This window comes from Canis lupus, chromosome 15 (genome assembly GCF_048164855.1).
Source record: "Canis lupus baileyi chromosome 15, mCanLup2.hap1, whole genome shotgun sequence".
Classification (NCBI taxonomy): domain Eukaryota; kingdom Metazoa; phylum Chordata; class Mammalia; order Carnivora; family Canidae; genus Canis; species Canis lupus.
Window position 1 is genome coordinate 39,527,395 of NC_132852.1, and position 25,946 is coordinate 39,553,340.

The 25,946-nt window shown below is 43.4% G+C and overlaps 1 protein-coding gene across 31 annotated transcripts in view; it reads left to right on the top strand.

The window, feature by feature from the left end:
* Positions 1-25,946, top strand: part of CSGALNACT1 (chondroitin sulfate N-acetylgalactosaminyltransferase 1) — a 327,875-nt gene that overhangs the window by 294,716 nt on the left and 7,213 nt on the right. For all 31 annotated transcript variants that reach the window (XM_072776718.1, XM_072776723.1, XM_072776719.1 and 28 more), the window contains 3 exons: positions 5,089-5,190; positions 19,203-19,381; positions 20,183-20,277. In XM_072776718.1, coding sequence (XP_072632819.1) covers positions 5,089-5,190; positions 19,203-19,381; positions 20,183-20,277 — 376 coding nt within the window. The remainder of the gene's footprint in view (positions 1-5,088; positions 5,191-19,202; positions 19,382-20,182; positions 20,278-25,946) is intronic.

Here is a 25,946-nt window from a genome sequence, read left to right on the forward strand (position 1 = left end):
TTTCATAAGTACGTCCTTCACCCTGCCAAGGTAACCTGAGGTATACAAGTACTAGGCTGGTCCTTAGGAAGCCTGGATCACGTGCCTGGCTACCTCCACAGCTCGGGCAGATCATGGGAGCTTCTTTCCGTATCTCTGGACGGAGTGTGTAAACAATGGTCAAGTAGCTCTTTCCACAGTGCATTTGTCCGGCTTAGCAACAGAACTCAAAGACCATGATATGCTTTCTGTCTCTTGAGAAATAAAAATGCAACTGTAAAAGTGACTGCTATACATGTTTTCTGACTGGAAATATATCTTAATTAGTCCCTGTATTCTGTGGCACAGTATCCTCAGGGGGAAGGAACTGTTTGTTTTCCCAGAAAAAAAAAATATATCTTAAAAAGACAAAGTCTTTGTGGGTTGCCATTTTGTTTTGTTGATGGTTCCTTTTGCTGTGCAAAAGCTTTTTATTTTGTTGAAGTCCCAATGGTTTAATTTTGCTTTTGTTTCCGTGGCCTCAGGAGACATATCTAGAAAAATGTTTCTACGGGCAGTACCAAAGAAATTGCCACCTGTGTTTTCTTCTAAGAATTTTATGGTTTCAGGTCTCACGTTTAGGTCTTTCATCCATTTTGAGTGTACTTTTGTGTGTGGTGTAAAAAAGTAGTCCAGTTTAATTCTTCTGCATGTGGCTGGTCCAGTTTTCTCAATACCATTTGTTGAAAAGACTGTCTTTTTTCCATTAGATATTCTTTCTTGCTTTGTCAAAGATGAATTGACCATATAATCATGGGTTTATTTCTGGCCTCTATTCTGTTTCATTGATCTATGGGTTTGCTTTTGTGCCAGGACCATACTGCTTTGATGATCACAGCTTTGTAGTACAGCTTGAAGTCTGGAATTGTACCTCCAGCTTTGTTGTTCTTTCTCAAGATTACTTTGGCTATTTGTGGTTCCACACATATCTTAATATTATTTGTTCTAGTTTTATGAAAAATGCTCTTGGTATTTTGATAGGGATTGCATTAAATATATAGATTGCTTTGGGTAGTATGGACATTTTAAGAATACTAGTTTTCTTCCTATCTGTGAGCATAGACTATCTTTCCATTTGTTTGTGTCATCTTTGATTTCTTTCTTTAATGTTTTATAGTTTTGGAAGTATAGTTCTTTCACCATCTTGGTTAAGTTTATTCCTAGATATATATTTTTGGCACAATTGTGAATGGGTTTGTTAATTTCTTTTTCTGCTACATTATAGTGTATAGAAAGAAACATGACAGATTGCTTTATATTAACTTTATATCCTGTGATTTTACTGAATTCATTTATTAGAAGATATTTGCCAAAGACATATTTTGTAAGGGGTTAATACCCAAAAGACATATGGAAATTATACAACTCAACTCCAGAAAAACAAATAATCTGACCCAAAAATGGGCAGAGGACCTGCATAGAGATTTTTCTAAAGAAAACATACAGATGGCCAATTGACACATGAAAAGATGCTCAGCATCGCTAATCATCAAGGAAATGCAAATCAGCACAATGAGATATCACCTTACACCTTTAGAATGGCTAAAATAAAATACATAAGAAACAACAAGTATTGGTAAGGGTGTGAAGAAAAAGGAACCCTCGTGCACTGTTGGTGGGAATGCAAATTGGTGCAGCCACTTTGGAAAACAATATGGAGGTTCCTCCAAAACTTAAAAATAGAATTACCATATGGCCCAGTAATTCTACTTCTGGATATTTACCCAAAGAAAACAAAGATAGTAATTCAAAAAGATACATGCACCCCTATAGTTATTGCAGCATTATTTATGATAGCCAAATTATGGAAACGACCAAATGTCCATCCATAGATGAGTGTGGATAAAGATGTGATATATATATGTATATATGTGTGTGTGTATGTATATATATATATATACATACACACACACACAATGGACTATCATTCAGCCATTAAAAAAGAATGAGATCTTGCCATTTGTAGCAACATGGATGGACCTAGAGAATGGTATGCTGAGTGAAATAAGTCAGAGAAAAATAAATACCACATGGCTTCACTCATATGTGGAAGTAACAAAACAAATGAAAATCGAGACAAGCAAAAAAGCCCAAGCAGACTCTTAAATATAGGAAACAAACTGGTGGTTGCCAGAGGGGAGGTCGAGGAAGAGGATGAAGTAGGTGAAGGAGATTAGGAAAACACTCATCATGATGAGTACTGAATAATGTACAGAATTGCTGGATCATTTGAAACTATGTAACTATGTTAATTATACTTCAATTGAAAAAGAAGAAGAAAAAAAAGAAGGTCTTTGTGAAGAAACAGAATTTTTAGGCTTCTAGATTGAGATGTTAGAATGACCACGAAGGATTGTGGAGCTAATACAAAGCATCCATGTGAAATGAAGAGCTTTCCTGAAGAGTTCTTAGGAAGTTGGGTTTCCCTGAGATTCACTCCATACTCTTTGTTACAGCCCTACCATGGTTGTTACAGAGACATGCTACCAAGGGCACCAACATTGGCTTGAAGGAACCAGGCACAAATAATCACACCAAAACACACACATCTTCATGTGCATAGTCACCCACATACACACTCTTTCCTCGCACACTTCATTCCAGGGAATGGAGTCTAGTAAAGCTTCTTTGAAAAATATAAATATGACAATATCATTCAGACAGGTTGGCGATGGTGTTTCTATAACACTTGTGCTTGTTCTCTTGTAGAGCATTTTTTTTTGTTGTATTATAGGTAGTTTTAACTGTGTATGGTGGATAGAGAACTTACCAAGGGCAGAAATGTCTTATCCATTGTTTAAGACCCCTGGTAGGGATCCCTGGGTGGCGCAGCGGTTTAGCGCCTGCCTTTGGCCCAGGGCGCGATCCTGGAGACCCGGGATTGAATCCCACGTCAGGCTCCCGGTGCATGGAGCCTGCTTCTTCCTCTGCCTGTGTCTCTGCCTGTCTCTCTCACTGTGTGCCTATCATAAATAAATTAATTAATTTAAAAAAAATTAAAAAAAAAAGACCCCTGGTAGACCATCTGGCACACAGTGTGTTACTTGCTTGGTTATTGTCCATTGAAGGAAGGAAGGAAGAAATGAGTACAAGAAATGGAACTGTGGAGGAGCACCCCAGAACCAAGTCTGCTTTGCCTTTCTGGGAAGCCTCAGCTGAAGGAAGAGTGAAAACAGAAACTGTTTCAAATGATTTTAAAATGCCAACAAAGATGTTACTAGAAAAACAAGAATGCCTTTTATTCAGGCTCAGCAGGTAACACTCTGCTGATTCTGGGATACATTGTTTTTTTCCAACTACACATGCCATTTTAAACACTGTTTTGGGGGTGCTTGGTGCTGTGTGTGTGCTTTCATTCTCCCCTGGCAAAAAATTAAGCATCATCTGGCAGGTTTGCAAAAGAGATCCTTTGTGGACAGAAGATTTTGTTGTCAGTAGGTGATGAATCGATCTGCAGGGACAGGGTCCGTGAGGGAGCTCTCAGTTTGAAGCACGTTGTCACATGCTGGGCCTCTGTTCCTGATCCCTTGTCTGTGTCTAAGAGCTTTGCCATCAGGTTTCAGAGGCAGCTGTTACCTTTCTTCCACGGGAAACAAATAGATTCTCAGAACCAAGCTTGTGACGAGGATGAGCCCTGCTAACTCCAGCCTTGGGTCAGTATCATCTTCCCTGAAAGCTCTTCCCTCTGGACTTCTCTTCTTCCTCTACCCTATCTATCCTTCAGGCCCTGGCCATTCCAGCTGATAGGATTTACCGTGCTTTCTGAGTTCTGTGTATTTGTTAACTGTGCCACAAGGTGTCATTATTTTATTTGAGCTCATTTTATTTCCCAAGTTTTTGGAGCACAGGAACCATATCTCCTACATCTTTGGATTTTTCCCAGCAACCCAGGTAGGCAGTTACTCCTCTCTGATGCTGTTATAAAAAGCACTGAATAAATCGGTCTACAGTGAGAACTAAGGGACTTCTGGAAAGCTGTGATGTGGACTGTGGTTTGGGAGGTGAAGGAAAGTAGTGAATATATAGAGACAAAAGGAATGAAAAAGGAAAGATGTGTAAACTGTCAAAATATCACAAAATATTATTCCACCAGTAGACTCTCTCATTAACTTGCTTTCAGAAAACTCCGGGATTGAATCCCACGTCAGGCTCCCGGTGCTATGCACACACACATATGTGCACACACATGTTCACATAAACACATGTGTATATTCACATATACATTCATATAGGCATATCTATACATGATTTTTGCACATATTACATATGTCTATGTGGTAAACCCTCAGCAGAGTATTTTACCAGATTAGTGTATGTGTTAACTGTTCAGAGAACAGGACATGGATACATAAATCAGCTGTGGTGGAGAAAGCAGGGCTGGACCAGTCCAGAGCCAGAGGTCGGACCCCTGAAGGGCCTTCAGGGCCCCACAATATGAGTGCCAGGCACCTGGATACTGAGTCACAGAGGAGGAATGGGGGGCAGTGAAGGTGATTGTGTCTGCTTGGGAAGGGCGAGCTGCCCTAACCTGGCTCCTGCCTCACCATCCCCTCGGGTGTAAGGAAGGGCTCTTGGAGTCCTACGTGAAACAATGTCTTCTTACCTTTGTTCATTCAACTTTTAAGACAGTTTATGTTGGGCAGATACAAGAAAGGTCATAGATAGAGATGCTAGCCTCACCCTATCTGGACTTTAGCTTTCTTATCTGGAAAATGGAATTTATGTCCTAAATAGACTTCTGGCAAAGAAAGGTAAGGACCCAGTGCCCTTTCCATGACACTAGGTTGCCCCATGGACTAAACCTGTGGCAGATTGGACCCATGTCCTCTTGCACCTGTGTTTTCATGTCCTAGGCTGGCACGTTTCCATTTCATTGTCTTCTTGGTAAGACCAATACAAATGCAGGCGGTTGTGATGACCAGCCAGAAGCATCTTGGTGTCCATCTCTGCTTTTCTGGCAGTTCACTCGGTTTGCTTCAAGAACCTTCTGCACTTTACAAAATAGGTATTATTAGACCTTTTATGTTGTTGTGAAAACAGGACCAGACACATGTGTGTTTTGTTTTCTAGGGAGATGTGCATCCAACAGGATGGGAGAATTCATCTCACCGTTGTTTACTTTGGGAAGGAAGAAATGAATGAGGTCAAAGGAATACTTGAAAACACTTCCAAGTAAGTACAATGTGGAGCTGTAATGAGGAGTCATAGTAACCAACCTCAGGAGTACATGTCCAAGGCTGACACTTCTGCTTCTGTGGGTCAGATGGGCAGTCAGCTGATCACTTGCTGTGCTAGGAAGAATTGTGTGTCCCCCATTCCCTGGGGACCACCCACCTGACACTGGTCCTTGCCGTGTTGACTTTGACAGTTGAGATGAACTGCCCTGAGGTGCAAGGGTTGGGGCACAGGCTTCTTTGGGCTTCTCTGTGACTGGGTGTTGTCTCAGTGCTGCTGATCTAGAGGCTTTACGTCACAGAATGGGAATTAGGGACAGTGCATCCGTGCAATGAGCTCCGGCTGAGTGATATCCATGCTTGGGGTTCCTCCACTTAGCAAATAGTCTCACTCTTTTGACTTGCATTCATGATGCATTTTGAAAGATTAGGGGGAAGCCAGAAGTGATGGCTGGAATGGGATCCTTGATTAAACCTACTCAGTTGAATAGAAATTATTTAACCAAAAACATTAGACTCAGGGTTGTATATTTATACACCATTGATCAGTTGCATGGGGGAGTAAATGAAAGCAGCACAGATGGATTTTCTTCGCTACTCAAATAAATTTAAAAGTATTTATTTGATAAATATCTGTGGCATTTTCTGCTAGTGAGGAAGCCCAAATGGTACCACCACTCTGCAAGGGAGCTTTGCAGGGCTTCACTTGAGCAATTAGGTGGGTAGTTTCTCTGTAAGTGAAACCTGGAGGGGCGTCAGTAGTACTCAGTGGCAGAAAAAGCCTGAAGAGATCCATATGGCCTAAATATAAACAGGGACCCCTATTCTGAGTTTCTGATAAATGGAAATAGGATGATAGTCAAAGATTAAGAATATAAGATTGAGTGCACTTTTGTATTTGTTTTCATACTTTGTTACTAATTTGCTATCTATGGGCACGAGATCAGAATGCTTATTAGAATTACCTAAATGTTCTAAAGCAGTCTTTTGGTCTTATTTCTCTAAAACAAAACAAAACCCAAAGTTTTTTTGGAGTGTAGGCATGCTCATTTGTTTATATATTATTTATGTCTGCTTTTGTGCTGCAACAGAATTGAGTAGTTGTGACAGAAACTATATGACTTGTAAAGCCTGAACTCTACTGTCCAGTCCTTTGGAAAAGGTTGACCTCTCTGTGCTAAAGCAATATGGAATTCAGAACTTAAAACTAGCAACAGCTTAAAATCTAGGCCCCTATCAAAGGGAGATCAAAGAGAATAGAATAATTGAAAATCCTAAATGTAAGTGAAATAGAGACTCTCAAATCCAACACACTGCAAATATCCTTTTCATCTCTGCTTAGGAACGAGGAATTATTAGAATTCATGTCCTCTGCCCAGTGGATAGGTTCCAGCATCTCTCAAAGTATCCATTCCTGGGCATGGATCTTTTTTTCATAAGTTTCCTAGATAATTCTAACATGCAACCAGTATTAAGAGTCATTGTCTGAGAAAGTAGTGGTCCACCCTGGGGGCTGCCCCATCCCAAGGCAGTTATCCAGGTGATTCTCAACTGCAATCAGAACTGAGAAATTCAGTCCTCCTGAGTCTGAGCACTTTAAAAGATATTTGCTGATATATATAACCAGCTTGACATGAGTCTGAAGGCCAAGGGGAAGGCCGGTTTAGTGTGGTTATGGAAAATATCCTTTTTAGTGACTGGAAGACTTAGGACTCATATTATTAAGGCATTCTTCTCTGTGTCAATTCTCGATCAGAAGGTTGCTTGCTGAGCAAAGAATGAAGAGAATCTGAACAAAAAAAGTAGAAATCATTTCAGTGGTAGGGATCGTTTACTTAGTTTTTGAAAATTTCCAGAGATTAATCTACCCATAACTGAGAACTTTGTGCTGCGGTGGGCCAGTCAGTGCTTTAACTCTGTCAAAACGAACTGGAACCCCATTCTTCTGTGTCCATGTTTGCTAACTGGGGATACGTGCAGGATATCTCTGATGCCTTGGGGGTGTCCTACCCCCTCCATGGTGTTGCTCTGACCAGAGCAGGGATGGCCCACCCTCTGCAGCCAGGCCTGACTTAACACTGCAGCCCTACCATTCCACCTTCCACATCAGTCTTCCTAATCACTTACTGCCCTCACCTCCTAGCAAGACTAGCTTTAACTTGTAACCTCATCTTGATGGCTTCCAGTTCACAGCCAAACTGGGCCGGGGGGTCGGAGTGTGTGGTATTTGCCCCTTCGTCCTCACTCCCATCATGGTCTTCCACTTAGTGTTCTCTCCATCCTCCTTTCTACATACTCAGACCGTCACCCTTCCGTGCCCACCCGAGTGCCCACTCTGGAGCTCTTCCTAACCTTCAGGCTTCTCTCTGGACTCAGACGGTACTTGCTGTCAGCATCTCTTCTGTTTGTCACTTGGCATATAATTTGTCTATTCCTAACTAGGTTATAAACTGCATAGTAAGTACTACCAAATTACGTGGCTCTTTGTAAATTTAGTTTAGTGCCTTACTCAGAAAACATCCAGTGTTTGTTCATCAAGAGAAGGATAGGGGCACCTGGGTGGCAGAGCCAGTTATGCATCTGACTCTTGGTTTCAGCTTAGGTCATGACCTCAGGGTCCCGAGATCAAGCTGCGAATTGGGCTTTGTGCTCAGCGTGGAATCTGCTTGAGATTCTCTTTCTCCCTCTGCCCCTCCTGCTCTTGCTGTCTCTCTTTCTCCCTAAAATAAATAAAATCTTTAAAAAAAAGAGAAAGATAATGCCACATACACAGTATATTTATACTCATAGTAATCTATATGAAAACTTATAAGCCCTATTTAAATGTCATTTTTATCATTCTTTTAGGGTAGCTAAACTTTTGTGGAAATGCATCTTATCTTTGAATAATAATAATAACCATTATTTACATGAATTATCTTGTTTAATACAGCAGCCTCATGAGATAGGTGTTGTTATTAATCCCATTTCATAGACAAAGAAACTGAGGCTGGAGAAGTGGTTACTCAGGCTGCCATCCCTACCACATCAGAGAGCCAGGATCTGAGCCTCAGCTGTTAACTGCCAATACTCCAGGTCTTAACATGACACCACATTTTCACTCCAGTGTAATCCCTCCTGAAACTCATAATTGTCAGTTGAAAGTCATAAGATTTAAAATCAGCCTCAATGATAATTTATTTCATCAGGATACCAGCATTGTGATTAAACTGTTCTAAGTCTAGGCAAATGTATATATGTTAAGAATATCTTTTAAAAATCTAATTATGTGCTATGTTTCATTCTGTCTCTAGATTTATGTTTACTCAGTTGAGCTTTACATTTCAGTTGATGGCTGTAGATTAGTGTTTTGGAAACTGCAATTTGTGATTCATTAGAGGGTTGTGTAATAGCTTTAGTGGGTTATGTCCAGTGTTTTCAAAAGATTGAAATAAAATAGGATAGAAGATATCAGGGTGCATGCATCAGAAGTAGTAAGGATAAATATTGTTTGGTAAGACTTTAGAGAGAGAGCGAGAGTGTGTGTGTGTGTGTGTGTATCTACTGTGTCATGATGTATAATATATTCCTTTGTAAGGGTTGCAGTAAAAATATTTAAAAACCACTGCCATGGATAACAGTACAAATCAGTTCTCAGCATCTGATTCTTATTCCATAAAGTTTTCTGTATTAAGCTGCTGTTAATCTCAGATTAAAGCCTAGCTTAATGATTCTCAAATATAAATGTGCCTTGGAATAGCCAGGGTGCTTTTTAAAATGCAGATTCCTGGGATCCAGCTCCAGAAATTCTGAGTCAGTAGCCCTGAGATGGAGAAGCTTTGTATGAGTCCCCTGAGTGATGCTGTTGGGGATGGCCCATGGCCCACACAGAGAAACACTGGCCTAGGTAGGACATTTGCTTGGGGCTATGTATCAGGAAATTTTAAAAAATTATAACAGGTAGGCAGATCGGCATGAGTTAGCATTTACCACATTGCATCTTCATCTTTGCCCAATCATAAGGACACAAAGGCATCTTTCAGAGGTATTATCTCTGAGATCAAAGTTCTAGAGATGAGACACTGCTCTGTCTTTGCAAGTATGTGACATAAGAGGGCTTTTTTCTAGATGTATTGTTGGGGACCTGCTTTGCTCTGGTATATGTCATCATTTCATTGCCTCTTTGAAAGGATTTGTTTGACATGTACCCTCAGGAAGATTTTATCAGGACCTCCAGAAGAATATTTGGGGGAAAGGTTTTATTCTAGTTTGTTTTCCTTCAATTTGTTTCTTAAACTTGAGCAGTATTCTTGTTTTGTTTTAATTTTTTTCTTACGTAATTTTTAGATACTCTTTCATTCGCTAAAATAAAAAAAAAAAGCAGTACAGCAAATCCCTCCCAAGAAGATAAGGAATCTTGGACCCTGGGAGGCATCTTGTGGATTAAGGCAGCATCTCAGGCCTAAGGCCCTGCCACCTGGTATTTGCCAGAGGGGTCAAGTATGGTTCTGCTTGGTGGAGATTCTGCTCTTTGTGGAGATGTACCTGTATTAGGTATTCTAAATTGTGCCTTGGGCAATTTGAAGGTAGCATATATAGTATTATAATAATGTTAACTTTCTGGAGTGTGATTATTATATTATTTAATGTTATAAAGGAGAGTGCCCTGATTCTTGGGAGATACTTCTCTTCAAGGGTAGAGCTGTCATGCTGTCTGCAACTAACTTTGAAATGGTTCCAGGCAGGCAGTCAGGCAGAATGTTGACACTTGGTAAATTTAGGTGAAAGATAATGTGGATATTTATAGTGTCTTACATTTCTGAAGGTTTGAAATGTTTCCAGATGAAAATATTGGGAAAATAGATTATGAGAAAAATTAACTGATATTGTTTATATATTGGACTATAATTCAACGGTTAAAGAAGGGTGATACCAGCAAAAATGGTAAAATAAAGACCTCTGCAAATACTCTATAATAAAGCAATGAGAAAATTGCTAAACACGGTCCAAATCAACTGTTTAAGAACCCTGGAAATTAAACAAAGCTTGCAGTAATCTGGGAAGTATTTATCCAAGAAAAATGACTGAGTTTTTGTGCAGCTTTCACCTGCCTTATTCCCACCTTCTCCTTAGCTCTTCTTTCAGTAGCTTTGGAATCTCATAGTGCACAAGCACAGCAAGAGCCACGGCCTGGCAGCCACCAGGGGCCACCAAGATGCGGGAGCTCTTATAAAGTGTCATTCCCAGAAAAATGGCATGATTTGACCTGTGTGGGGTTTTCTGGAAGACTCCTCTCACAAGGTTGTCTTTATTTGACCTAACTCAGAGCTCTCTCAGTGGAAATAGCCTTTCCTCCAAAAAAACAATTATAGGAAGTTTGTCACTTTGTGGCTGCCTGAGGTGATAGATAAGAGTTGGACCAAACAAAAGACTAACCAAAAAGCTTAAATTAAAGGGGGAGGCTGAGGAGCAAGAGCTCCTCTGGGCCTTTCAAAAGCTCGAATACATTCCTGGGGATCTAGAAGGCCATGTTCAGGGCTAGGGCTGTGCTCAAACTTGGGAGAGACACGAGCAGGCCTTAGCTTTTCACCTCTGGCTGACCTTGAGGCTTTATGCAAGAAGGAAGTAAAGGCCAAGGAAAGTGGTCAGCTGCCTGGTTGAGTGTTTATGGCAGGCTCTTGAGGGGCCTTGGGAAAGATACACAAAATCCCTTGGCAAAGATTTGGAGACTTACTTGTTCTAGACATTTCAAGAATGTCATTTTGTCACACACAACAGAGAATACAGACTTTACAGATTTAGTTCAAGAAAGACACTAAACAAAGAACAACAAAGAACAACAACAATAAACAATGAGTTGATTCTCATTTCCAGGATTGCCACATTACATTGCTGAAAAGGTTAAGTTTTAAACAAAAAGTTATGAGATATGCAAAGAAAAAGTATGGCTCATGCACAGGAAAGAAACAATCATTAGACATTGTCCCTAACGGGGCATCTGGGTGGCTCAGTCAGTTAAGTGTCTGCCTTTGGCTTGGGCCATGATCCTGGAGTCACTTGATTGAACACCACATCAAGCTCCCTGCTCTGAGGGGAGTCTGCTTCTCCCTCTCCCTCGGTTCCTCCCCCTGCTCATGCTCTCTCTTTCTCTCTCTCTCTCTCTCTCAAATAAATAAAATCTTAAAAAAAAAAAAAAAAAAGAAAGTGTCCCTGAAAAAGCCCAGGTGTTGGACTTACTAGGCAAAAACTTTAAGTCAGCTATATTAAATATGTTTGAAGAATTAAAAGAAAACATATTAAAGAACTAATGAAAAGCATGAGAATCAAGTCTTGCCAAATACAACCTTGTCTTACCAAATAGAGACAGAAGTTACAAGAAAAGAACCAAATAGAAATTCTAGGGTTGAAAAGTACAGTAACTAAAGTTAAAAATTCACTAGGGGGGTGCTGAACATCTGGTTTGAACAGGCAGAGGAGGGAATCTGTGAACTTTAAGATAGGTCAATTGAAATGATGAGGTTTAAGAAACAAAAAAGAAGGGGATCCCTGGGTGGCTTAGTGGTTTAGCGCCTGCCTTTGGCCCAGGGCACGATCCTGGAGTCCCGGGATCGAGTCCCAAGTCGGGCTCCTGGCATGGAGCCTGCTTCTCCCTCTGCCTGTGTCTCTGCCTCTCTCTCTCTCTCCATCTATGCCTATCATAAATAAATAAATACATAAATAAATAAATAAATAAATAAATAAATAAATAAATCTTAAAAAAAAGAAACAAAAAAGAATGAAGAAGATGAACAAACCTCAGAGACATGTAGGATACTGTCAAACATGCCAGTATAGGCATAGTAGGAGTTCCAGAGGAGATGAGAGAGAGAAAGGGGCAGAAAAAAATATTTGAAGAAATAATGGCCCCAGATTCCCAAACTTAATGAAAAATCTGAATCTACACATCTAAAAAGCCCAACAAACTCCAAATAGAAAAATCCATAGAAATCCACAGTAAACATATCATAATCAAATAGTTAAAACACAAAGAGAGAAGACAAGAAAGAATCTTGTATGTGGTAAGAGCAAAGCACTCATTGGGACCAAGAATTTTTAATAAGATTGACAGCTGATTTCTCAACAGAAACAACAGAGGCCAGAAAGTGGGATGGTGTATTCAGAAGTGCTAGAGGAAAAACACTTAACCAAGAATTCTATATTCAGCAAAACCATCTATCAGAAATGAAGAGGAGGGATCCCTGGGTGGCGCAGCAGTTTAGCGCCTGCCTTTGGCCCAGGGCACGATCCTGGAGACCGGGATCGAATCCCACGTCGGGCTCCCGGTGCATGGAGCCTGCTTCTCCCTCTGCCTGTGTCTCTGCCTCTCTCTCTCTCTCTCTCTCTCTCTCTCTGTGTGTGTGACTATCAAAAATAAATAAAAATTAAAAAAAAAAGAAATGAAGAGGAAATTAAGACATCCCCAGATAAAAAAGAACTGAGAGACTCCATCACTAGCAAACCTGCCCTATAAGAAATATGAAAAGGATCCTTGAAGACTGAAATGAAAGAACGCTAGACAAATGCAAATCCTTGCAAAGCAATCAACAGTTGCAGTAAAAGTAAGCATTTCCCTATTTGTAGGGAAATCTAAAATACTATAAATGTGTTTTTTGTTTATAACTCTTTTTTTCTCTTATTTTAAAGATAACTGCATAAAACAAGGATCATAAATCGACACTGTATTGACAGACACAGTGCATAAGGATATCATTTTAATACGATAACAATACAAAGGAGAGGAGAGGGGAGGGAATGGAGGTGATCCTGTACATGTACAATTTTGTACATGGTAGAAATTAAGTATTTCTTCAAAAAGAAATAGAAACTCTCAGTAGACCTATAATAGGTAAATGGATTGAAATAGTAATAAGAAAACTTCCCCTAAAGAATAAGGCCAGGCACAAATGGCCTCACTGCTGATTTCTTCCAGTCATTAAAGGCGAATTAATACCAATGCTTCACAAACTTTCAAAATTTGGAAGAGGAAGGAACACTTCCCAATTCATTCTATGAGAGCATATTACCCTGATACTATAACCAGATAAATACCAAGAAAAGAAAACTACAGACCAGTGTCTCTTATAAATATAGATGCCAAAATCCTCAAGAAAATCCTGGCAAACTGTATCCAGCAACATATAAAAAGGATTGTACATCATAATGAAGTGAAACTTAACCTAGGAATGAATGCAGGATTGACTCAACATACAAGACTCCTTCAGTATAATTCACAAAACTCTGTGACCATCTCTATCAACACATAAAAGGCATTTGAAAAAACAGGGATTCACTTTATTTTGGATATTTCAGATAGATGGAATCATATCATACATGACCTCTTGTGTTTGGCTTCTTAACTTCCAGTGATGATTTCAAGATTTCGTTCACACTGTAGCATGTATCCATAATTCACTACTTTTTATTGTATAGTTCTTGATGTAAATGGGATTACTTTCTTAGGTTCTCTTTCATTGTGTATGGAAACAACTGATTTTATATGTAATTTTGTATTCTGAAATCTGAAACTAGAACTTTATCAGTTTTAACAGATTTTTGGTCTTTAGGGTTTAGAGATCATTTTGTTTCCTTCTTCTGATGTGGATGCCTTTAGTTTCTTTCTCTTGCCAAGTTGCACTGGCTCGCACTTCCAGTGCTGTGTTGAATAAGAGTGGTGAGAGTGGGGCTCTTTGTCTTGGTCCTTATCTTCGAGGAAAGGCTTTTGACTTTTCACTGTTGAGTACAGTGATAGCTGTGGGTTAATCATATATGGCCTTCATTAGGTTGAGGGACATTCCTTCTATACCTAATTTGTTCAGTCTTTATCATGAAAGGATGTTGAATTTTGTCAAAAGATTTTTCTGCATCTTTTGAAATATCAGATGATTTTTATTGAAAATAAAATATTGAAAAATTGTATGATTTTTATCCTTCATTCTGTGAATGTGGTGTATCATGTTTATTAATTTGCTGGTATTGAACCATCCTTGCATCCCAGGGATGAAACCCACTTGCTCATGGTGTCTGCTCCTATTGATTTGGTTTGCCAGTATTTTGTTGAGGGTTTTTGCATCTGTGTTCATCAGGGAGATTGGCCTATAATTTTCTTGTCATGTCCTTATCTGGCTTCAGTATCAGAGTAATGCTGGCCTTGTAAAATGAGTTTGGAACTGTTCCTTCCTCTTGAATGGTTTTGAGGAGTTTGAGAAGGATTGGCATTAATTCATCTTCAGATGTTTGGTAGAATTTAGCCATGAAGCCATCTGGTCCTGGGGCTTTTATTTGTGGGAAATGTTTGATTATCGATTCAATCTCCTTGCTCCTTATTGGTCTATTCAGATTTTCTATTACTTTATGATCCAGTCTTCGTGAGTTGTATGTTTCTAGGCATTTATCCATTTCTTCTAAGTCACCTAGTTTGCTGGCATATAATTGTTCATAGTAGTTTGATGATATTTTGTACTTCTGTGGCATTAATTGTAATGTCTCCTCTTTTGTTTATAATTTTATTAATTTGAGTAATAGCCCTCAAATCTCTTTTAGATAGTCCAGTCAAAGGTTTATCCATTTTGTTTATCTTTTTGAAAGAAACTTGCTAAAATGGAGTTGTATAAGCTGGCTTGTATAAGGTCAGAATCTAGAAAGTTCTAAATTGTTTAAAGTGCCTACTAAGACAAGCTGCCTGAGAATCTGTTTATTTTTAAATTCTTGATAGTATTCAAGTGTTTTCAGTAAGAACTCAAGTGATTTCGATTTTTAAAGCTGTTAGATTTAAAATCTTAAATTATACATTGAATGTAATATAGGTTTTTATGTAAATTTTTAAAGTTTTTTTTTTTTTTTTTTAAGTGAAGGGTTATTGTGGGAAGTGCCACATCCAGGGAATTTCCTTGTAATGGTGGGGAAGAAGTCTGTATGAGAATAGCATATTAGACAACAAGATCTTTTATCATTTTCAATTCAGCAATTCTGGGAAATGCAAGTTAATTAGAGAAATTAAATCTCCAGGAGAAACATTGGCTTTCTGAGGTCATTATAACTGCTAGCAGCATGATTGTATATAACTTGGAGGAGTCCCTGTGTGCCAGACTTACTATAGAAAGGAGGGTAATTGAATGAGAAACTTGAGAGTGTCATCAGTCAATAATACAATTCAAGAAGAGAAGAAGAAGAATAGTGAGTAATCATGGGGGCCTTTTTGGAGCTATGTATTCTGAGTCAGTGGGAAATGACATAGTATAGGACGTGGTGTCCTCATTCTGTAATGAAAAAGGTCAGTTTCCCTCCCCAGGCTGTTACTTTAGGTGTGCCACCAAGTGTCCCATTTCTTTTTTTTTTTTTCCAAGTGTCCCATTTCTTTGTATGGATACATTAAGTGTCTCAAACCAAATTGTATCTCATTTTTCTCAGCTCTCTTTTTTCTGTGATTTACATATTTGCCATCCTTCTAAAAGCATGGGTTTCTGTCTTTGCAATCTGTTGGCTAGAGACTTTTTGCTGATATATGAGGGCCTCCCCTGCTTGTACCTGAGGGAAGGAGGAGCCCTGAGCAGTGCCCCCCAATAACGAAGGTCTGAAATACACCCCAGCCTTCCCCAGGATTTACCCCATGATTCATCTGAGGCTTATTGATCATCCATGGTGTCCCCATGTGGGCCAGTTACTGCAGAGTGCCAGAGAATCTCTGAAGATCCTGCCCACCAAAGGTTTATAGCCCGCTAGGTCACCAGGTACATGTCTGTAAGGCAAAGGCAAGGAAGGCATGGGCACAGGGGAGACGAGGGAGAATGAGGCACCGTGCCTAGGAGGGCAGACTGCCTTCAGTTTGCAGCATGGTGGGAGAGGTGGTGACACTTGACTTGGGTTGTCAAGACCAAGCTGGATTTTCACTGGAGTGGATTCAGAAAGTACATAGCAGGAAGGGACCCAGAGCAGAGGCAGGAGGCCCCAGCCATGGCACACCATCAGTGTTCATCTTCTGGCAAAGGACAGAACAGGGTCCTTGTCTGTGCACTTTGGTGGCCTGCGTCTGTGGGATGTACAGCCTCGTGGCCATGTTGGGCACCTTCCCAGACCCACCACCAGACCCCATTGGGGCGAATCAGGGTTTTGTGTTGAAATGTCCTTGCTCTTACATCGGCCTCACAGCCTCTTCAGACACATTTCTGACGATGCTGTGGAGCAGGGGTGCTCTGGCCTAGAGAGCCAGTCCCCCTCCCCAGTGAGCCACCTTTCTGAATGGCTATGGGACGTGGTGAGGGAGGGGCCTGGCTCTCATGCAGAAGCCGCTTTCTCTTCATCTTGTTGGCGTCCTGTGCTCTGGAGCTGGTGCTGATGAGTTTGAGATGAGAGGGAGATATACAAGGCCAGGCCCAGATGTTCACCAGTGGATTAGTCTCTCTGTTCTGGAAAAGAGAGGAAGTAAAGTGGTTCCGATTCTTTTTCTGGTGTTTCCAACTCTGCCCCCTTTCTTGCTAGAGAATGCTTGGTAACTATCAGAGGCCCTTCCTGACAGCAACGAGGAGAGCACGGGCCGCCTCCAGATGCTGCGCAGTTATAGGAAGTGCCTTGGGTGGGCTGCTCAGGGGAGGACAGTGCTGTGGTCCATCTACAGATCCTAGCTGAGCACAGCGACCTGGCTGCCACCCTGGGAACAACAGACAGATGACAGAGTCGGCCCTGGGCCCTCTCCAACACCTACGACTGGTGCATGGTGCCTCCCGGGCCAGTGGTGCCTCTGTCCCCACCCGGCCTCCGTGCACTCATGTCAGCGAGTCCTTCAGCGCAGAGGCGGCTGTGGGCACACTCTCTCTCCTGGCGGCCGCGAGCCCACCCTCTCCTGGAGGAAGGGGAGGCCTGCAGAGCTGGTGGGGCAGGTTTTTTGTGGGGGGTGTGTTGGCCCCAAGGGGCAGAGCCGGGTGCCATGCACCCACAGCGCCCAGTGCAGGCTGGGCCACACTGACAGTAGTGCAGTGGATGTGAGGTGACGTGGATGGCCTCATCCTTGTGGAGAGGCTGAATGAAGAGAAAGGAGGCCGGCTGCCTTTACGTTGGGGCCACACAGAGGGTCCCTTAGTGTCCCGAATTCTCTTTCTCTAGAAGTAACACATTGAAGCCTAGGAAACATCCTAGAGATGGTTATTAGAAGACTTTTCCAAAAAGTTCTTCCAGTTCTTCCATCTCAAGTCCTAGGCACGGTGTTCCCCCTGCCCTTCTTTCTGGTGGCCCTGAAGGGCAGACAGGCCCAGCCCCCATCTTCTCCCTCCCCACCCTCCACCAGCACAGCAGCTTGAGCCAGGAATTGGGAATCTGGGGACGGAATCACCCAGATTAATTTGCACAATGGGTGAATGTATACATCCAATTACCACTCTGCCCTCTAAATTTGTAGTTCTCAGTGGGTCTACCCATCACTCAGTAGTCAGTCCCTGACAGCCTTGTCATATCTGTGACACTGTTACCTGAGTTTCTAGCTCTGCCTTATGTTCTTGGGATTCAACGTGACTGAACTTTGGTAAAAACTTGATATGTAGACACAAAGAACCATACACCGTTCAAGGAAGGAAACTGCGCAGTTCCTTTCACACAGCCTGTTAAGGGACTGCACTCCTCTTCCTTTGGTGAAACTTGCTTGCTGTTGTTCACGTGTAAAGCATTTGTATATCTGAACTCTCTGATGGTAGATCCTGGAAAGCATCTTGGAGGAGGCACCTGAATTAGGAGTCACAACCTGAGTGAGGAGGTCCTTGCTCATGGGCATGCCCGTCCTGTCCCCCTGCCAATTAGCTAACAGATATCCCTGCAGACTGGGGGGGCCCAGAGAGTATGAGCCTTGAGATACATCGAGAAGGGAACCTACTACTAGCCATTAGAAAAAGATGAGCAGGGGAGCCATTATGAAGAGAAGAATGGCATAAGTGGGATGTGAAGGGATTTGCCACAGGCCAGGCCCCCTGCTCATGAGCAGGGGTAGGAGCTGGATAGGACTCAAAGGAGTTCTCTGATTGTGTCTGGCCGAAGACAGTTCCTGTCCTTCTAGGTACTATGCGAATTCCTGGAATTTCTGCTCACCCATTTCAGAAGGTTCTGGTGTCTCAGGAAAAGAAGAGCCAAATGAAGAAATGTCTTGCTTGGCTTTACCACCAGAGGCCTGGGAATCTTCGCCTGTGCTGATGATAGCGAGAGCTGATGCTTACATGTGCTCTTGGCAGCGTTTATCCAACTAATAACTCTGTGAGGTAGTTAAGGAAGGTGTCATTATTCCCATTTTGCAGATGAGGCAACTGAGCTGCCAGGAGATTCATGGAATTCCATAGATAACAGAGTTGATCTATAGGAGAGCCAGGTCTGGGATGGTCCTATCAATCTACATCCAAGTCTGTCATTTTTCCTACCAAGCTCTCTCGCTCTATCTGAAGGTGGGGAAGGAGTCCAGGCTTGAATCTCTTTGGGGATAGACATTCATCAAGACTACCATGCCTGGTCTTGAGTTGCATACAGATGAGAAGATACTAGGAGGGGCTATTCCAGTGTGATTTTATGTCTTTGGCCCAGTGGTGTCATTCAGGTGGCTCAGGAGGCACGGAGGTTGTCCTAGGTCCTATTGACCTCGCCTCCACTGGTTCAAATTTCTCTATCACACAAAATATCCATTAGCTGTAATGATACAGTTTTCACTGTGGGGAAATTGCTAGAGAAAGAAGTTAGCTGGTGTTAAAGCTTCACTAAGAAATAAATAAATAAATAAATAAATAAATAAATAAATAAATAAATAAATAAAGCAAGCAAGCAAGCTTCACTAAGTGTTCTTGGTACCTTTAATTTCAGTGAGTTTCCAGTGAGTCTGGCTCATTCTATATCTTCTCTGTTAGTCTCTGTACCCTCACAGTTACAAGAGATACCTGACAATGTGGATGGGCCCTGGCCGTGTGTTTTCTAAGGCATTCTGTCCGCCTGGGCGCGTGAGCACATGATGACTATATTCTTCCCTCATAGAGCTGCCAACTTCAGGAACTTCACATTCATCCAACTGAATGGAGAGTTTTCTCGGGGAAAGGGACTTGATGTCGGAGCCCGCTTCTGGAAAGGAAGCAACGTCCTTCTCTTTTTCTGTGATGTCGATATCTACTTCACCTCTGAATTCCTCAACACGTGCAGGCTGAACACGCAGCCAGGTATGGGTCTCTGGCCTCGACCCTTCCCTTCCTCTCACTCCTTCATGGTTCCCTCTGACGTCCTGCTTCTGAACAGGCCTAATTTACCCCAAGAAAAGGAAAATCATCTGGTTTGATTTCTCCTTTGATGTCAGGGTGGGACTGTTGGCCCCCATAATCCTGAGATGCTTTGTCCTAAGTCTAGGACCCCTGTTCCGTGTTCAGCTGGGAGGTGGGCTCTAGTGAACATCCACAGGACAGGGCGTGGTGGGGATGATGGGGGCTGGAAAGCTGTGTGAGATTGAAGGGAAAGGAGTGGCCATGGGCAGACACTGAGGGAGGCAGGGATCTGAGCAGAAAGAATCCACGTGGAGAAAACCATTCTCCTGGAGTTTGACTTGTAAGCAGGCTAGTATTCAGCTGATAACAACTGTTAAATCATTGATGCTCTTGGGTGTAAACTGGTAAAGAGCAAATGCCCTGGGGTCCCTAAATCTACTGCTGCGTGAAGTCACCCTGGCCCTTCTGGCCACCCTTCAGAATCCCACAAGGCAGCAGTTAATGGGTTAATGTCTGGCAGGGCAGCTCAGTTGCTCCCCAGAGCCCCCATCTGTCAGGACTTTGCATGCCACTTCTGTGCTACAGATAGCCGAGAGTCTGCCCATGTGGTCGAGGTGTGTAGGACTGCTGAGATCTGTTTTATGGCTGAGTGAAAAGAAAAGAAAAAGTGGATACGAATATCTGGGATTATCAGAGAGCTGAATATGAGTGAACAAGCCTACTAGCTTTGCTTTAAGTGAATGTTTGTTTTCTGGTTTGCAGGGAAGAAGGTATTTTATCCGGTCCTTTTCAGTCAGTACAATCCTGGCATAATATATGGCCATCATGATGCAGTGCCTCCCCTGGAGCAGCAGCTGGTGAGTAATTACCCCGCAGGTGCCTTTGTGCAGCTCGCTTCCCTGTCTTTCATTACCAGGGGCACCTGACCATGAGTAAAGGTGAGTGGAAATCTGTGGATTGATTCCCACAGTAATTTTTAAATTTGGCAGACGTTCTGGCCTTTGGTCCCAGTGTCTTGTTGATTAAAAGTGCTTGTAATATTTAAAAGTGGAAAATAAGTAGGAACAGTACCTTACAGAAAGGTAATTTCACACCTTCATAGTTTTCTTCTATGGCTTTTAGAAACTAGTATTATCGCATTATGGATGCAGCACATTTTTTCTTCGTTATTACAGACCCTCCCAGGTAAGAAAGGTGACAGCTAGGAAGCAGAAGTCAGAAGGGGGTGGCTCACTGCAGGTCACCCAGTGAGCACATCAGTGGAGGAGTGAGGACCAGATCCAGGACCCTTCCCATAAGTGCCCTCATCCCCACACATGGCAGCCACTTTGGAGCACGGTCACCAGCAAGGTGGCTCCTAGAGGAACATTGGAGGGGTTTCTGTGCTGAAATCTTGGTGGGTGCCTGCATGGCCCAGTGGTTGAGCATCTGCCTTCAGCTCAGATCATGATCCTGGGGTTCTGGGATCAAGTTCCGCATTGGGCTCCTGCAGGGAGCCTGCTTCTCCCTCTGCCTATGTCTCTGCCTCTCTCTCTGTCTGTAATAAATAAAATCTTAAAAAAAAAAAAAGATCTTGGCTGCACAGGTGGTGGATAGTGGGACCACACAGCCCCCCAGGATCTCTGTATGCCGAGTGGTCTTGGTGGTGGCGGTGGTGGTGGCCCTGAGTCCAGAGAAAGCAGTGTGGGCCACAGGAAGGTGTGGTAAAGCCAGAAGAGGGTCTCTGTAACACAGGTAGGCAGTGCCCTTCTGAGACAAAATTCCCCATTATTGTTGTCATCCCCAACTTGAACTCTGACCTTTCCCGGCAGAGGTATCAACTAGGTTTGTCTAAAGCTGCGTTCCAGCTCAGGATGACTGTCAGGAGGCGTCTGACCTTGGGTTGTCTGCTCTTCATCACTTTGAGTGTCTGTGTCTCCTCTTGAGGCAAAGCCATGTTTCTTCCCACTGAGTACCTCTTCGGGTACAGAAGGGAAATCCGCTGTGCGAACGTGAAGCTGTGAGGGAACCCCGTCTCTCAGGCTTCTGTGCAACGGGAGAGTAAATTGACTTCATTGAAAACATGTGTTCTTTGAGATTCTTTTGGCAGACTGATTTGGTCCTTAAGGTTCCAGAAGTAGCAAAACCTGTTCTCTGTAGCCCCGTCTTCCAGTTAACCTCCGGCTGATATAGGGATCTTTTCTAGAAGGTTTAGCTTGGGTTCCCTGAGGTTGAATGAGGTTGAATCCTCGCCCATCCCAGCGTGGTTTCCCTTTGGCCTGTGCTGTCCAGTACCGTGATCAAAAACTCTCTCGTCCTGCAGTGAAACTCCACTACCACAGATAGACCGAGGATCTGTTCACGTAACCATATGTATATGTGTGCTGGATATCTCAGCACCGTCAGAGTTTTCCATTTCCCAAGAATCAGTTTTTGTCTACCTTAGGATGATATCACTTCTGTCAAGACACAGACCACCTTGTTTCCTTTCCATGAGTTGTAAGTTTCTATTAGGGCTGGAGGGGGAGAAAGAATATAGGATTTATTTTCTTTCAGCCAATCAGAATGTAAGTTCCTTTGGTTTTAAATAAAGTACTTCTTTACATTTGACATCAAATATGATTAATGTTTCGACTTCAAACTCATAAAGATCTTATTTGCTTGCAAGGAATTCTTTTCATTTCACACTTTAAAAGTTTTATCCTTTTATTACCATTCCTGCAGGGAAGCAGGTGCAAAGGGAAGCTAGACGTGTGATGTGGTTAAGCCAGTTTCTGAGATCCCCAGAATTACTAGTCAAGCAGAAACAACTGAGGAATGCCTGGATGTCTCAGCGATTGAGAGCATCTGCCTTTGGCTCAAGGAGTGATCCCAGGGTCCTAGGATCGAGTCCCACATCGGGGTCCTGCAGGGAGCCTGCTTCTCCCTCTGCCTGTGTCTCTGCCTCTCTCATGAATAAATAAGTTTTAAAAACAAAACAGAACTGAGGTCTCTATGTCCACAGCTAGAGCCTCTGAATTATCCTGCAGCTTTGACAGTTACTTCCAAATACACCTTAGAGCTTTCCTAGAGCACATAAATCTGATATGTTAGGGTTCAGTGTTCATGATGGCTTAGTCCAGAGAAACACAGTAGCTGTCTCTGAGACACAGGGGGTTCTCCATCTACAAGGAAAGTATTGATTATGTTCGTTATTGGATGAGCCATTTCTTGAGCACTTGCTGCCTGCAGAGATCTAGATTGGAAGTTCTGGATTAATCAGAGGAACTGAAACAGTTTTGTATGAAGTGATTGGGGAGGTCACTTTACTGTCTTGTTTTTATGGACTCGCCCAAGATCATACAACCAGCTAGTAGCAGAACTCAGGTTGAAAGCAAGATTTCCTTACCCTACTGCAGTGGAAGCAGATTTGCTTAGGATCAAGATGAGGGCTGAAATATAAAGGAAATGATCTGACAAAAATTCCAAAGGAGAACATCAAGCTACAGAAATTAATTTAATGGAAACAATGTGTAGGTGCTAAGAAGGTATACATTGAAACAAGATGGTTAGACATGGTTAGTAAAGACTTCCTACCAAAGGTTCATTTTGACTCAGTCATGAAAGATCTGAGATCTGCAGATATTCTTTTTTTTTTTTTTAAGATTTTATTTTATCTGACAGCATAAGCAGGAGGAGCAGCAGGCAGAGGGAGAGGGAGAAGCAGGCCCTCCGTGGAGCAGGGAGCCTGAAGCAGGACTTGATCCCAGGACCTTGGGAACATGATCTGAGCCAAAGGCAGACACTCCAACAGAGCCATCCAGGCGCCCAGATCTATAGATATTCTTGAGAGCCACCCTGGAATATCAGTGTCGAGGTGGAGGGAGAACACAAATCCAGAATGGAGCCATAACGAAGAGTACTCACTGATGCAAACACGAGACAAGTGTGCGCAGCCCAGCGAGTGTGACCTCAGTAGTCCCTGTGCTGGTCACTGCCTGTCAGGGGCACTGCTGTGACACTTTGTCTTCAGACTAAAGCCAGAAGTCACATTCGGGGGCGGGGGGGGGGGAGGGCATTCAGACTAGTTGTTTCTTTACTTTTGAGTATAGACCATTAATAATAAGTATGTGACATCATGGGATTTTATGCTAACATTTAATTTTTTGAGTTGTAAACCTGAGATAAAACTTGCTGATGTTTTTATGTAGAAAGACTCAGAGAGAAAGGACTGACTCTCTCTGACTTAAATGATTATTAACTTTAGACATTCCACTTTCCTGGTTCCAACCTGGTTCGTGCTGGTACCCACCAAGCTCTTCTGTCTGCAGAGCCTCTCCCTCCCCGGACACCCGGCCTTTCCTTCCCCCTCTGCCAGAGATATATTTCCAAAACATAGATTAATCCCATTTTAAATCATCTTGTCTGGCTTAAAGCCAGCTAGTAAATGTTTAACCACCCACCCTCTGGAAAGAGGAGAGGCAAAGCCCTGATACAAGGTGTTCGCCAGTTTCCATGCTGCCAGTGATTCCACCCCCCCCACCCTCCCGTGGCCTGGTGGAGGCCCAGAGCGATGTCACTGCACACCGAGGTGGGGTGAGGTCTGGGAGCTGGTCCTGCCGGCCCCAGCATAGCACTGCCAGCCTTGATGGCTCCTTGGTATTAAGTGCCCCCCCACATAGACTTGGAAACCAGTGACAGAGCATGTGTCTGCAAACCCCAGCACCTGGCGCATGGCGCCAGCTCAGTAGACCCCTGGCCTCTCTGCCTGGTGCGTGCCCGGCCTGTGTCTGTGCCCTGGCCTTGCCCCGTGAGGCCCTGTCACCACCGCCCCCCCTCCGAGGCTTGGGGGGTGTGACCTCTCAGCCTGCTGTGCACCCCACCCAGCATTTCCGTGCAGCGACTTTGTGCCTGTCTGTCCAGGGTGCACATGGCACACTGAGTCCTGTCCTCACCCTCTTTGAGTCCAGGTACCCTCCCCCTGTCCGCCCCTTCCAGGAAGTATGTTACCACTAATCTGCATTTCGGTTTACATTTCTAAAACTTGCTGACTGAGCAGAGTCCATCCTTTGGTCTGCTCTTACACAGATAGCGCTGGGTACCACAAGTGGTCATGCATGCCATCCGCAGCCCGTCGGAAGCCAGCACTGCGCCCGCCTTATTGCATGGACCCACCAGTGAGGCGCAGGGGCACGACTGCTCGTTCCACAGACAAAACTTGTGCACTGAGGCGTAGGTCACTTGCTGGGATTGCTGAGTGAGACACTGGGAAGCAAGGTGGCCCTGTGTGATGAAGACGGGACCAAGGCCGATGCTGCGTGGCAGCCACGTGTTCTTAGGCCTTGGAGTGCTTCCAGGAGAGTGGAATCCAGCCGTGGGTATAGAGTCCTACATGAGGAAGCCTGGACAGTTCTCCCCCAGCATGATACCCTCCAGAAGATACCTTATTCTTTTAAGCAGATACCATTAAAAGAGGCCTTGTGGGAAAATGTGGGTTAACAGGGATCTTGGAGGAGGTGGCATTCAAGTCCATTCTTAGACCAATTCTATGAAAGCTGTGCCTCCACGGTATTTTATTTCTCAAGACATAGAAATGGTTACAGCAATCCTGGTGTTGGTCCAGGCTCAGTCATTCCACCTCTGCACCCCCATCCAGACTCCCCCAGTGCCCAGGTAAGGGAAGTATCATGCAGGGTCGGGGGCACCCACCCCAGCCACTGAAGGCCTGAAGCTCGGGGTGGCTGCTGCTTGCAGGCAGGACTGGCTGCATAATTCGTGTGGCCCAGTACAGAGTGGAAGTGCAGGGCCCCAGTGCAGGAATTATTAAGCATTTCGAGAGCATTAAACCCAGGAGGAAAGCCTCTGAGCGCGGGGCCTGCCGACTGCAGGGCCACATACCACAGGTGTTTCTCGTGAGTGTGAGCCTGGGCAAACACAGCCTTGGCTCTTGGGAGGCTCTCTTTGATTTACAGGTAATACTCTGCTTGAATATTTGTTATTTATTTTATTTCAGGGCCCAGATTGCACCATTAAACCATCGGCACCATTAAACCGACAGGCACTGACTGCCTTCCTGGGTCCCCCTGCAGCTGCAGGGTGACCGTCTTCCCACATCTTTGGGGAGAGACTCTGGTCTGTGCTTTGTGTTTTGGTCCCAATAGAAAATAATCAGCCCCGTCACATGCATCACCCACAGAGGTGTGGGTCTGGAAACTTCCTGTGGGAGAGCAGGCTTGACAGCCGTCCTTCTGTGCTGTGCTATGCTCCTGCCCTGCAGTGCTCTGCTGAGATCTAAGGTGGAGAGGGAAGGGGGCTGCAGAGACTTGAGAGGAGGCTAGTCCTCAAAAGACCTTGTGTTGAGTCAGGATAGCACTTGAAAACAGATCGGTGAAATTCAGGAAAGAAGGAGATGTTTTTCTTTTGACTTATGATCTTTATCTGAGTTTCTTCCTCCTCTGTGGTAGTAAACATTGTTGGTGTATATTTATCTTTTCAAAGCTTGAATAGAGCAGTGGAGCTTCTTGTGCCTGGGGCGGAGGCTCTAAGCAGCAGAGCCCTCTGCTTAGAG